This window comes from Lithobates pipiens, unplaced genomic scaffold, assembly GCF_037356315.1.
Source record: "Lithobates pipiens isolate NorthernLeopardFrog02 unplaced genomic scaffold, aLitPip1_a1.2 Scaffold_30, whole genome shotgun sequence".
NCBI lineage: Eukaryota > Metazoa > Chordata > Amphibia > Anura > Ranidae > Lithobates > Lithobates pipiens.
Genome location: NW_027507791.1, coordinates 57,820,330 through 57,832,853, shown reverse-complemented (window position 1 = coordinate 57,832,853; position 12,524 = coordinate 57,820,330). Strand labels below are relative to the sequence as shown.

The 12,524-nt window shown below is 48.6% G+C and overlaps 1 protein-coding gene across 2 annotated transcripts in view; it reads left to right on the top strand.

Annotated features, from left to right (window-relative positions):
- Positions 1-12,524, top strand: part of LOC143942880 (uncharacterized) — a 64,600-nt gene that overhangs the window by 38,495 nt on the left and 13,581 nt on the right. The window contains exon 14 of one of the 2 annotated variants that reach the window (XM_077464286.1): positions 8,736-8,820. The exons of the other annotated variant lie outside the window; for it this stretch is intronic. Coding sequence (XP_077320412.1) covers positions 8,736-8,820 — 85 coding nt within the window. The remainder of the gene's footprint in view (positions 1-8,735; positions 8,821-12,524) is intronic. 2 annotated transcript variants of the gene reach the window in all.

The following is a 12,524-nucleotide window of genomic DNA, read 5'->3' as shown; positions in this document are numbered from 1 at the left end:
AGGGGGGTGGGGTGCTCTGGACATCGATTGTTACAGATGCGACTGGCCCTTTGAGGGCAACCATAATGCTGATGCGGCCCACAATGAAATTGAATGCTCTATAGATACTGTGGAGAAATTAGTGTTGTGACCCAGGAACAGGAATTGTGTTATTTGCCAGATGAACGGGAGAGTAACACTTGGGGGGAAAAAAAGAGAACTCATGTAAGAGGATGGGTGAGCTGCATTAAAGACATTTTTGTTTTGGGTTTAGATGCACTTTACGAGTGAACTAGTATTTGGGTTATAACCTCTGTTAAGTTTTAATTATGTCTGCAGTTATCCCTGATAGGGTTGCACTGATACCATTTTTTTAACCGGCGAGTATGAGTACCAATACCCTCGGTCAAGTAGTTGCCAATACCAAGTATGGATACCTTTTTTGTGGTACGATTTGAGCCCATACAAAATGAATGGGTGCTCACAGGGCTGGAGGAGATGTACGAAGTTCTGGGGCCCTTGTAAATCAGCTTGGAGCGCACAAGTGGGTATAGGGGGTGTAAGTGATGTCAGCTTGGGAGCGGACCGCTGCTGTAACAGGCTAGACACTTGGAGCGCACAAGCTCCTACTAGCCTATACATCTCCTCCAGCCCTGTGTGCACTGCAAGCGGCTGTGGTTTTCTATCATCAGCGCTGGACTGGGACTCTATGACCATGCAGATTTGAATTTGACATGCGAGATGTGTACTTTTAACATGTGAGATGTTAGAACATATTTTTAATAAACTGCCTATTGCTGCTCTTGGTGCTCCTCTTTCTTGTTATACTGGGTTCATTCAGGAGCATTGGGGGGGGGAAACCGCATTCATGTTCATATCGCATGCGATTTCTTTGCAGTGCCGATTTGAGCCCATTCATTTTGTATGGGCTCAAATCGCAATGAAAAGGGTATCTGTTTTAGGTACCGGAGCATTTGCATGCGTATGCGTGCAAATGCTTAGTATTGGCGTATTGGTATCGGTGCAACTCTAATCCAATGACCCCCCCCCCCCCCAATTTTCTGCCCAGAAGGCGCCGACCAGTACAAGATGTGAGGGGAAATCTGCCAGACAGGACACATTTTGTGAAAAGAGGTAGCGATAATGCAGGAATTCATGTGTTCGCAATGATTCTGCTATGGCTGTCCTGAGCCAGTGTAGCATCTACAGCCTCCTAGACAACTTCAAGGAAATACATCAACTGTCAGGTGAAGGTGTGCATGGATGGTCATTAAGTCACAGTGCTCTACTCTAATGCCGCGTACACACGAGCGGACTTTTCAACATCCAAAGTCCGACGGACTGATTCCGTCAGACTATTCGATCGTGTGTGGGCTGCAACGGACTTTTGATTCGCAAAAGTCTGACGGACTTTAGAAATGGAACATGCTTCAAATTTTTCCGACGGAACTCCGCCTGACCCAGTTCCTACCGAAAAATTTTGCTCGTGTGTATGCTATTCCGACGGACTAAAACCGACGCTAGGGCAGCTATTGGCTACTGGCTATGAACTTCCTTATTCGAGTCCAGTCCAATCCGTCGGAGTTTAGTGTGATTGTGTGTGGCCAAGTCCGCTCAGTCGAAAAGTCCATCAGAACTCTGTCGGAACTCCGGCAGAACTCCTTCGGAAGTCTGTCGGACATAAGTCCTCTCGTGTGTACGGGGCTTAAGGCAAATCCTTGCTTCATTGGTCCATCTAACATGTAGAAATGCTTACCCTAAGCTACAAGGGGATGTCCTTTAATACTGGTCTTGCAGGTGCAAGGGTCAGAAGACAAAGGGCCAGAAATCGAAGACTTATCTCTCCCTCAAGGATTGCCCCAAGCTTGGCTCCCAATCCAAACAAAATGTCTGGCAATCCAAGTTGGCCAAATCCTTTGAAAAGCCTTCTTCCACATGAAGGTGTCCTCACTTTCCAGATTAGGGGGTATCTGTGGATCTCTGCCTAACCGTTTGCATTCCAGATGTCTTGGTGCTGGGAGGTGGTCTCCCAGGGATACCATCTTGACTTTTGTTCCCTTCCCCTCCTGTTTCTCACTTGCAACCTTCCTGCACAGACGGCAGTTCTTTGTCTTTGAGCCTTCTGGATCAGGGTATCATTACCCCAGTCCCTGCAACAGAATGGTTTGTTTTAGGGGGTTTTACTCCAACCTTTTTAAATGTCCCCAAACCCAAAGGGGGCACTTGCCCTGTCTTGGACCTCAAGGCACATTTTGGCCTCAGAATACCAAATGGATTCCACTAGATCTGTCATCGCCTTTCTCCACCAGGGGAACTTTTCTGGCTTCTTTGGAATTCAATAGGCTTACTTGCCCATATACTTGGTGCATCAGTGAATTCTACATTTTTCTGTGGGACCCCTACACTGCCAGCATGTGGCCTGGCCCTTTGACATCTCTGCACATAGGGTGTTCATGAAGGTTCTGGTCTTGATGTGTTCTTGTGGTATGCCTACTGTGGGGTAGGTGGACAACATCCTGTTGAGGGAACAGTCAACATGGGCTCTCACAAACATTATGTCTTGGACTATCCAAATGTTACAGAAGTTTTGGGGTCTGTCCTAAACCTTCAGAAACCATTGCTGGAATTGTTTCATCGCTTGGAGTATCTTGGCCTGGTCTCATCACTATGAGGTTTGAAATTTTCAACCCAGAATCCTCCCAACTGCGCTTTTGCACAAGAGTTTTGGGACTGATGGTGGCCTCCTTCAAGACAGTCTCCTTTGTCCAGTTTCACTCTAGACCTCTGCAATGCAAAATTCTATGGTATTGTGGAATAAATCACTCTGTCTCTGGATGGGCTGATTTTGGCTGTTGTCAAGGATCAGGATGTCTCTGGCTTGATGGCTCTGAGAATCCAGCTCTGGAGTCAGAGAGGTCCTATCTTCCTGTATTGTGGCAGAATAAAGAGGAATCCTGGGAACTGTTATTATTGGACTCCAACCTTCAAATAACCATTCTGGAAATTTAAACAATTAGGCTGTTCCCTTCAGCGTTGGACCCACCTGTTGGGGGGGCCATCCACTCCAGATTTAGTTGAACAGCACCAACACTGTGGCTTTTCAGGAGGAACCAGAAGTTATGCTTTGACAACTGAGGTAAAGCAGACATTGTCCTGGACAGAACTGCAGCCTTGTCAGCCATGTACATCCAGACAGTTGGCATGCAGACTTTCTTAGCTAACAGCACCTGGACCCGAGAGAAAGGTCCTGCAACATTTTCAGGTATAGGAACCAATGTCATAGATGGGCGCAAAAGTAGTAGATGTTCTGGTGACTCCATGGTATCAGCACACTTTGATCTATGCCTTTCCTCCCCCGAAACTTCTTTCATGTCTGCTTCCAAGGATTGAGATGGAGAGCACCTCGGTAATCCTCATTGCCCTGGAATGACGGGTGGATGTGGTACACCAACCTGGTAAGACTACTTGTACCATGAGCCCTGCCAGATTGATAAAGCTCTTCTGTCCAGGGGGCTGATTTGACATCCTGCTTAATTGTAGCTGGCTTTAACAGCATGGCTACGGAAGCCCAGGTTCTAAAGGACGGGGCATTGGAGTTGGTGATTTCTATGATGTTCAAAGCTAGAAATTCCACTTTCAGCAAGCTCACTTCACTTTTTATCTGCATCTAGGGACCTTCATGCCAAGAGTTTCTCAGAGGAATACATTTTCTCCTTTCTACTGCTGCATTTGGACCAGCATCTGGCTCTCTGCACTATCAAGGGTCAAGTTTCCGCCTGTTTCAGGGACCACTGGCCTCTTGCTGTCTGATTAAGACCCCATATGGCTCTCCCGGTCACTTCTTGAAATCTATATTTGGTTCTCTCAATGCATCAGAAACTGCCGTTTGAACCCATTCGAGACATTCCTCTCTACTTTAACCCACAAGGTGGTTATCCTAGTTGCTGTCACCTCTCGAGGGGTGTGTCTGATGTGGTGGCCTTATCTCACAAAAACTTTTTGGTTAGGGACAAGGTGCTGTCGAAGCCCAGGACATCCTTCCTGCCTAAGGTAGTTTCTGCCATTCACCTCAACAAAGGCATTGTTCTCCTGTGCCTTTGTCCAACTCTAGTTCATTAAAAGGAATTTTCCCTCCATTATCTAGATGAGGTCCAGTCTGTAAGGGTCTTTCAGCCACTGCTTCTTTAAGAACGTTGGACTGCTTATGAACAACAGTTTAGGACTTCCAGTGTCCCTCAATATGACAGACTGCATTGCTACAGAAGCATGCTTGGTAGTAGCAGTGGTTATCCCGGGTTGGCCTACAGGTTTTTTGTTTGTCAGTTTCCAACCCTACTGTAGGCGGCAGCATGAACCAAAGGTTTCCGTTTTCCTTTAAAGGTCTCCAAGAAAAGGATTTTACGGTGAGTGCAAAATCCCCATTTCTCTTTATATTTACCAACCGACACAGCTCCTCTCTTAGCCATTGGGTTGTTATGCCCACCACTAGGAGAATACTAGGCATTACTCGTTATGTAACACTCAGAACTTTTCAGCTCCGCCCAGGGAGCGGTCCCTTGGGCAACAACCATCCAGCCTGCCATGCAGTCATCAGTTTTATTTTGCCTAGTGAAGGAGAAGGCCCTAGGAAGCCTGCGGGCCCATCGGTCCATGCTTTTTTTTTCTGCAGATGCTTGACTTTTTGCGCAAGATGATTAATCCTGTGATCTGCTATCAACAGCCGGCTGGGTGACAGGCTGGATACTCTTATCCTTGTAGTCTCCCCAGTCCCGCATGTGCAGGCCACAGCTCCACACTAGGCAGGCCACGATGAAACCTCAGCTCCAGAGGTGGTCGTGAGTTTTTATGCTCCGGGGCATACATATGACCTGGCTACTGATGTCTGCGTCACAGTAGCCACCCTGTACTGATCAGTGAGTGGGTCTATGATGGATTGTCTCCCAGCTCTTCAGGACTGATAAGTACAGCTCTCCCTGCCTCGTTGGGGCTGAACAGCTGGGCATTCCCTGGGAGGTCGATTCGGGGGTCCTTTACCTCCCTCTCTTCTCTCCCGTCCCCCTCTCCCGTCCCCTTCCATATTGGGGATGCTGCTGAGTGGTGTGTGTCTATGCAGGGGCTCTCACCTGGGGGAGGGTTGCGCTGGCTAGCTCTGTCCTGGGTCCTGTTCTTTGTGCCCCTGGAAGGTGTCTGTGAGGCCATGCTGGTGTCCTGCGCAGCGCTGTGCTCACCACCATTGTTTTCTCCCTGTACCTCCATGAATCTGCATTTGGCGGCCATTTTGGGTGTGGGCAAGGGCAAGCATGCTCTCCTGGGCTTCAGCGGCCATTTTCCTTGTGATTGTCCCTATACAGGGCGCCAGCGTTTTTTTTTTTAGTTTTCTCTAGTGGCAGCATGTGCTCCTTTGTTTTATGTCCTTGCGCTGGGCGGCCATTTTCTTGAAGCCTGAGCACACTTCAGCTATGGTTTTAGTGCCATTTGCAGCTGCTTCCACCAACACACTGTTTCCTCTGCACCTGGGAGCCAACAGGGACTACAGGCACTACCTGCGTGATAGTGCAGAACCCCTCAGGGTGGTGAGTCCTGCGGGAAAGAGCCCCTCAGCCAGTGGCAGTAAGGAGGGTGGGACTGTCACTGTCCTAAGCCCCTTCGGGTGACAGACCGGGTAGAGTCAGCATGGCTTCAGAAACTGGTGTTTCTTCCCCCCGAAATCCAGGCTATTTCAACCGGGTCGCCTGCGGATTGCGCAGTGCCCCTGGACACCCTGATGGTCCTCAATTCGTTGCCAAGATGGAGGTGGCACGTGGGCAAAAGGGTGAAAAAAAGCAGCCCTGCCCCCTCCCCAAATCCATGGTGGTGCGTTACCCCTTTTGAGGAGAGCCTTCTCAAGAAGTGGTTGGCTCCTCCGGTCATGGACCCCCCAGTATCCAGGTTAAATAAAGCAACTACGATCCCGGTAGAGGGGACTCCTGCATTTAAGGATCCCACGGACAGGAAGGCCGAGGCAGTAGCTCGTTCCTTGTTTATGGTTGTGGGGTCAGCCATATTACCAGTACTGGCATCCACACTTGTGTCGCAGACACTAACTTATTGGGCAAAACTGTTGCACCGCAAATTGGGAGAGCAACGGGCTTCTCCTGTCTGCGTGGAATTAGCAGACCAATCAGTGCAAGGCCTTAAGTATGTTTGTGACGCTGTCCTGGATACTCTTCCTCTGTTATCCAGGGCTTCAGTGTCAGCAGTGGTGCTGAGGCACCTGATTTGGTTAAAATGCTGGTCTGCTGACCAGGCATCTAGGAAAGCCCTGACGGATCTTCCCTTCCTTGGCAACTGGCTCTTTGGAGCCTGGGCCAGGAAGGCTAAGGAGCCACGCTGTAGGCAAGGGCCCACTTTTTATGCTCACAAACACCTTTTTCGTCCGCCCGGAGCTTCGGCTAAACGTCCCCAGCCCGACAGGACGACCACGGAAGGACATAAACATCCCTGGAACCGTAAGCCTAACAAGCCTGCGAACAAAAGTGCCAACGCATGATGGTTTCCCCCCACCCATGTCTGGGGTGGGGGGTCGCGTTTGGGAGTTTACAGCCCGGTGGTCCTCTCGACTATCCGACCAATGTGTCTGCAATCTGATTTCCTCAGGCTACAAGATAACGTTTCTCTCTTGGCCGCCAAACAGATTCTTCCCCTCCAGCATGCCCGTATCCCCGGCTCGCCCGGAGGCCCTCTTGGGGGCAGTAAGGGACCTGCTGAGTCGTGGGGGGGGGGGGGGGGGGTTGTATCGGTTCTGGAATCGGAACGTTTCCAGGGATTCTACTCAAATCTGTTTGTAGTTCCCAAGAAGGAAGGGGTACGTCCAATCTTGGACCTAAAAACCCTCAATCACTTTGTGAAAGTACAGAGGTTCAGAATGGCATCGGTTCGCTCAGTAGTCGCTGCACTCCATCAAGGGGACTCCCTGGTATCCTTGGACATCCAGGACGTGTACCTGCACATACCCATATGCCTTCGGCATCAAACGTTTCTGTGATTTGCAGTCGGGGAAGCCCACTACCAGTTTGTTGCTCTTCCCTTTAGTCTGGCATGAGCCCCCCGAGTCTTTACCAAGGTATTGGCTCCAGTTTTGGTGTTGCTGCGGCAACGTGGGATCGCGATCGTGGGATACTTAGACGATCTCCTCCTGAGGGCATCTTCCACCTCCGAATTAGAGGAGGATGTGGCGATCACCATGCAGACCCTGCAAGAATTTGAGTGGCTGTTGAACCTAAAGAAATCGGTGATTGTACCGACCCAGCATCTGGAGTACCTGGGCTTGCTGCTGGACTCCAGGGAAGCGAGAGTGTTTCTCCCTTCAGACAAACTGCAGACTCTCACATCCGCGTTAAAACTGCAGATGAACCGCAAGTGGTCATCGCACCGCTTCTGCATGCGAGTCCTGGGACTCATGGTAGCCTCCTTCGAGGCAGTACCGTATGCCCAGTTCCACACCAGAGTCCTGCAGAAGGAGATTTTGACAAAGTGGGACAAATCTCAGTTGTCCCTGGATCAACAAATCCAGGTGAGCCAGTCCGTCAGAGATTCCCTGAACTGGTGGCTGAGATTTCCGCTGATTCAGTCCGGGAAGTCGTTCCTACCTCCTGAAGTGGACAGTGATCACAACAGAAGCCAGCCTATCCGGCTGGGGTGGAGTGATGGGGGTTCAATCGGCTCAGGGCCTCTGATCGGTGGAAGAATCCAAGTTGCCGATCAATCTGCTCGAGCTAAGAGCGATCAGGCTGTGCCTCTCCACATGGATGAGACTACAGGGGCGTCCGATCAGGATCCAGTCAGACAACACCACGGCTGTGGCATACGTCAATCACCAAGGAGGAACAAGAAGCTCGGCCGCCGCACGGGAGGTCGCTCACATACTTCGGTGGGCAGAGCGACACGCACCGGCCCTGTCGGCCATTTACATCCCCGGAAGTTGAGAACTGGCAGGTGGACTATCTGAGTCACCAGATGCTGGACCCAGGGGAATGGGCGTTGCATCCGGAGGTATTCAAGCTACTCTGCCTGAGGTGGGGCACACCAGACGTGGATCTTCTGGCCTCCCATCTTAATCGCAAGGTGCCGAGATTCGTGTACAGGACAAGAGACACGATGGCTGATTCAGACCGGGAAGTCGTTCCTACCTCTGAAGTGGACACCCTATCCGGTTGGGGTAGAGTGATGGAGGGTTGTTGCCCAAGGGACCACCCCATGGGCGGAACTGAAAAGTTCTGTGTGTTACATAACATGTAATGCCTAGTATTCTCCTAGTGGTGGGCATAACAACCCAATGGCTAAGAAAGGAGCTGTGTCGGTCGGTGAATTACAGAGAAAAGTATTTTACAGTGAGTACAAAAAAATCCTATTTTTTGTCTGTGTCCCCAATGGAGGGAGTTCCCATTGCTGTCTTGACAGGAAGTAAAGGTAAGTTTCTCCACAGAAACGCATAGTATTACATAAAAAAAAACTGACAGAGGTATAAACCCTTCCCTACTCTGTTCAAACTAAAATTAAGTTTGTCTGGAGTTGGGCTCTATTTTTTTTAATCGGAAAGTAGGATTACATGGTACTTTTCAGCCAAGGTAAAGGTCAAATTACGATACCTGAGGAGGGTCACAGTGGGTGCAATGAATCTGCCCATTCTGGGACTACATATCCCAGCTGTGTTTAGGGTTTTCATCCTTTTTTTTTCTCCTTTTTTTTTTTTTTTTTTATTATTTTTTTACTCATAGGCATTTTTGGAGCTACAAAAATCAAAAGAGCGCCCAAAGAAAGAGCGTCCAAAGTCTTCGGCTACAGCCCCCCGCAAAATACAAGGTAAGGCTGCAAAAATATGGGCTAAATATGGATGAAGACCACAAATAATATAAATTAAAAAATAAATGCAGGTAAATATGGATGGCACCCCAAAAATCAACAAAAAAAGAACAGGTAAGGCTGTAGATATCTGGACTAAATGTGGATATCACACCACTTCTTCAAACTCAATCTGTCCAAACCAGAGCTCATGAGCTTTCCTCCCCGACGTGCCCCTTCCCATGACTTCTCTGTCGAGAGATGGCACAGATATCAGGCTGTTTATGCGCGCCAGGGTGTTGGGTGTAATCGTGCTGCAAATCAAGGCTTCCCCCCCGCATCAGGAGTGGGTACCACTGATGCCAATGATGGGGCACTATTCCTCCCAATGATGGGGCACTATTGTTTCTATGGACATCAATGACAGGGCATTGTTTACTCCCATGGCATATTCTACACACATTGGCGACAGTCTGGCTGGCCCTTTTGTATGTAAAGTTTGGAGACCCCTGATATAGACTACCCCCCCCCCCCCCCCCCCCCCCCGTCAGTCCATTATGAATGCTGCTGCCATACTCATCCACCTTACCAACCGCTCAATCTGCCACCCATTCTCTATTCCCTCATCACCTCCAGGACTTCTCCAGAGCCTTATTCCAATCTGCCCGACTATCTCCTACTCTATCCACCTAAAGGTGATCCTAGATTGGTCGTGCCCCCACCATTGGCGAATTACACATGGCGAATTACCCTTTTAGAACAGGTGGTGGAGATGAATCATATTGAATGCATGGAGTCACTCCTGGCACAGGAATTGGGTATATAAGAATGTCATCATCAGACCTGGCCTCCCTTGAATATGTATATAGAATCTTCCTGAAGCGCGAGACCTCCTTGCTAAGTAATGGCAAGTGCCTGCCTTTATAATTTCACCGGTGGATTTCTTCTCTGGGTGCCCTCCCTTTCCTTCCTACCCTCCACTTCCTTTTTTCTTTTTGTATCATGGAACAGGGTAGAGCTACAGGGTGGCCCATCTCTGCTCGTTCCGGCTATTATCCTTCAAGCATATCTTTTGCTCTTACAGTTGTGCTCAAAACTTTGCATCCCCTTGGAGAATCGATGAGATACAGTATGTACCGTTTTTAAAGAAAACCTGCAAAACACATTTCTTTTATTTCTTATGGGAGTCATATTCAACTGTAGGTGATAACAGAATGGCACAATCAAAACAAATGAAATGCCCCCTGTTCAAAAGTCTGCGTCCCCTTAGTCCTTAATATTGTGTATTGCCCCCTTTTATCATCAATGTCAACGTGCAGTCTTTTGTAATAGTTCTCTACGAGGCCCCAAATTCTTGCAGGTAGTATAGCTGTCCATTCATCTGGGCAAAATGCCTCCAGGCCATGCAAAGTCTTTGGTCGTCTTGAATGAACCCAACGTTTGAAATCTCCCCAGAGCAGCTTGAGGATATTAAGGTCAGGAGACTGTGATGGCCACTCCAGAAGCTTTTTCTGCTATAACCACTGGAGGGTCAACTTGGCCTTGTGCTTAGGAGTCATTGCCATGCTGGAAAGTCCAAGAGGGTCCCATGTGCAGCTTTCGTGCAGAAAACCACAAATTGTCTGCCAGTATTTTCTGATAACATGCTGCATTCATCTTGCCATCAATTTTCACAAGATTCCCCATGCCTTTAGAGCTCAAACACCCCAAAACTTCAGTAAGCCACCTCCATGCTTCAAAGTGGGGATGGTATTCATGTTGCTATAGGCCTTGTTGACTCCTCTCCAAACATAGTGCTTATGGTTGTGATCATAACCCTCTATTTGGTCTTGTCACTCCAGATTTCATTGTACCAGAAGCTGAGACATGTGTCAAGGTGTTGTCGGGCATATTGTAGCCAGGATTTTTTGTGGCAGTAAATGCTTCTTTTCTGGCAACTCGACCATACAGCTAATTTTTGTTCCAAGTATCGTCGTATTGTGCTTCTTGAAATAACCACTTTTTTCCAGAGCAGCCCCTATTTCTCCTGAGGTCACCTGTGGGATTTTCTTTGTATCACAAACAATTCTTCTGGCAGTTGTGGCTGCAATCTTTCTTGGTCTACATGACCTTGGCTTGGTATCAAGAGATACCTGAATTTTCCACTTCTTAATAAGTGATTGAATACTAATGACTGGTATATACAAGGCTTTGGATATCTTTTTTTTTTTTTTTTTATATATCCTTTATAAGGTTCCATTACCTTGCTATACACAGGTCTTTCTGACAGTTCTTTTCCGCTGCCCATGGCTCAGTATCTAGCCTGCTCAGTGCATCCACCTGAGACTTAACAAACCCATTGACTATTTCTACACAGACATTAATTGCAATGTCAAAAGCCACGAAGGCATTCAATTAACCTTTAATTGCCATTTTAACCTGTGTCTGTGTGCCACCTTGTGTGTATGTACCAAGGCCAAACGATCCAGGGCATAGAAACTTTTGATCAGGGCCATTTGGGTGATTTCTTTATCATCATGATTTAAAAAGGAGCAAAAACCACCTGTGTGTACGGATAGATTCAGATAGGATGTTGGCGCGTGGAAACGGACACTTTTCTGTCTAACCCGCCACGCCATAGAGGAGACTAGAGGGTCCAATCAGGTGTGCCTGGAAAAACTGACGGGTTGTCCCAATGAGTCCTGTAGTGTGAAAGGGGCCTAAGATTTTGTGCTCCTCTTTATTTTGATGTACTTGCAGTGTACTTAGCTGAAGGGCCAGAAGGTCATTAGACTTTGGATCTGCCCAGCCTGCCTATGTAACAAACAGTTGGCTGCTCCAGTTTCAGGGCTGCACCTTGTGACCCCTTTCAGCAATTTTTACATTTTGAGAGCATATTTGTGGTGATGTATTTTTCTGAAGCAGATGAATTTGGGTGTTTAACCACATCCCGCCCGGCCTATAGCAAAATGAGGACCGGGCGGTGGTTTAATTGTTTGACTGGACGTCATATGATGTCCTTCACAACGTGGCACACAGCACGACGTTCATTTGATGCAGTGTGTCGCTCAGACACACTGCATCTCTGATCACGGGGCAAAGAGCCTATGACGTAGGCTCTTTAACATGTGATCAGCTGTGTCCAATCACAGCTAATCGCAGTGTAACTAGGAAGTGCCAGTTAACGGCATTCCTCTACTCATGTTGACAATGCAGCTTTCCTAACGGGGGGGATCTGCCCTGATAATTAGTGCAATGATTATCTATGCAGCCCCATAGACAATGCCTGCCAGTGCCCACCTGTGTCCCTCAGTGCTGCCTTTCAGTGCCCATCAATGTTACCTGTCAGTGCCTCCTCATCAGTGTCGCCTATCTGTCCCCATTGGTGCTGAATATTAGTGCCTCCTTATCAGTGCCGCCCATCAGTGCTGCATATTAGTGCCTCCTCATCAGTGCTGCATATTAGTGCCTTCCCATCAGTGCCTCCTATCTGTCCCCATCAGTGCCTCCTATCTGTCCCCATCAGTGCCGCCTATCTGTCCCCATCAGTGCTGAATATTAGTGCCTCCTTATCAGTGCCGCCTATCTGTCCCCATCAGTGCCGCCTATCTGTCCCCATCAGTGCCGCCTATCTGTCCCCATCAGTGCCGCCTATCTGTCCCCATCAGTGCCGCCTATCTGTCCCCATCAGTGCCGCCTATCTGTCCCCATCAGTGCCGCCTATCTGTCCCCATCAGTGCCGCCTA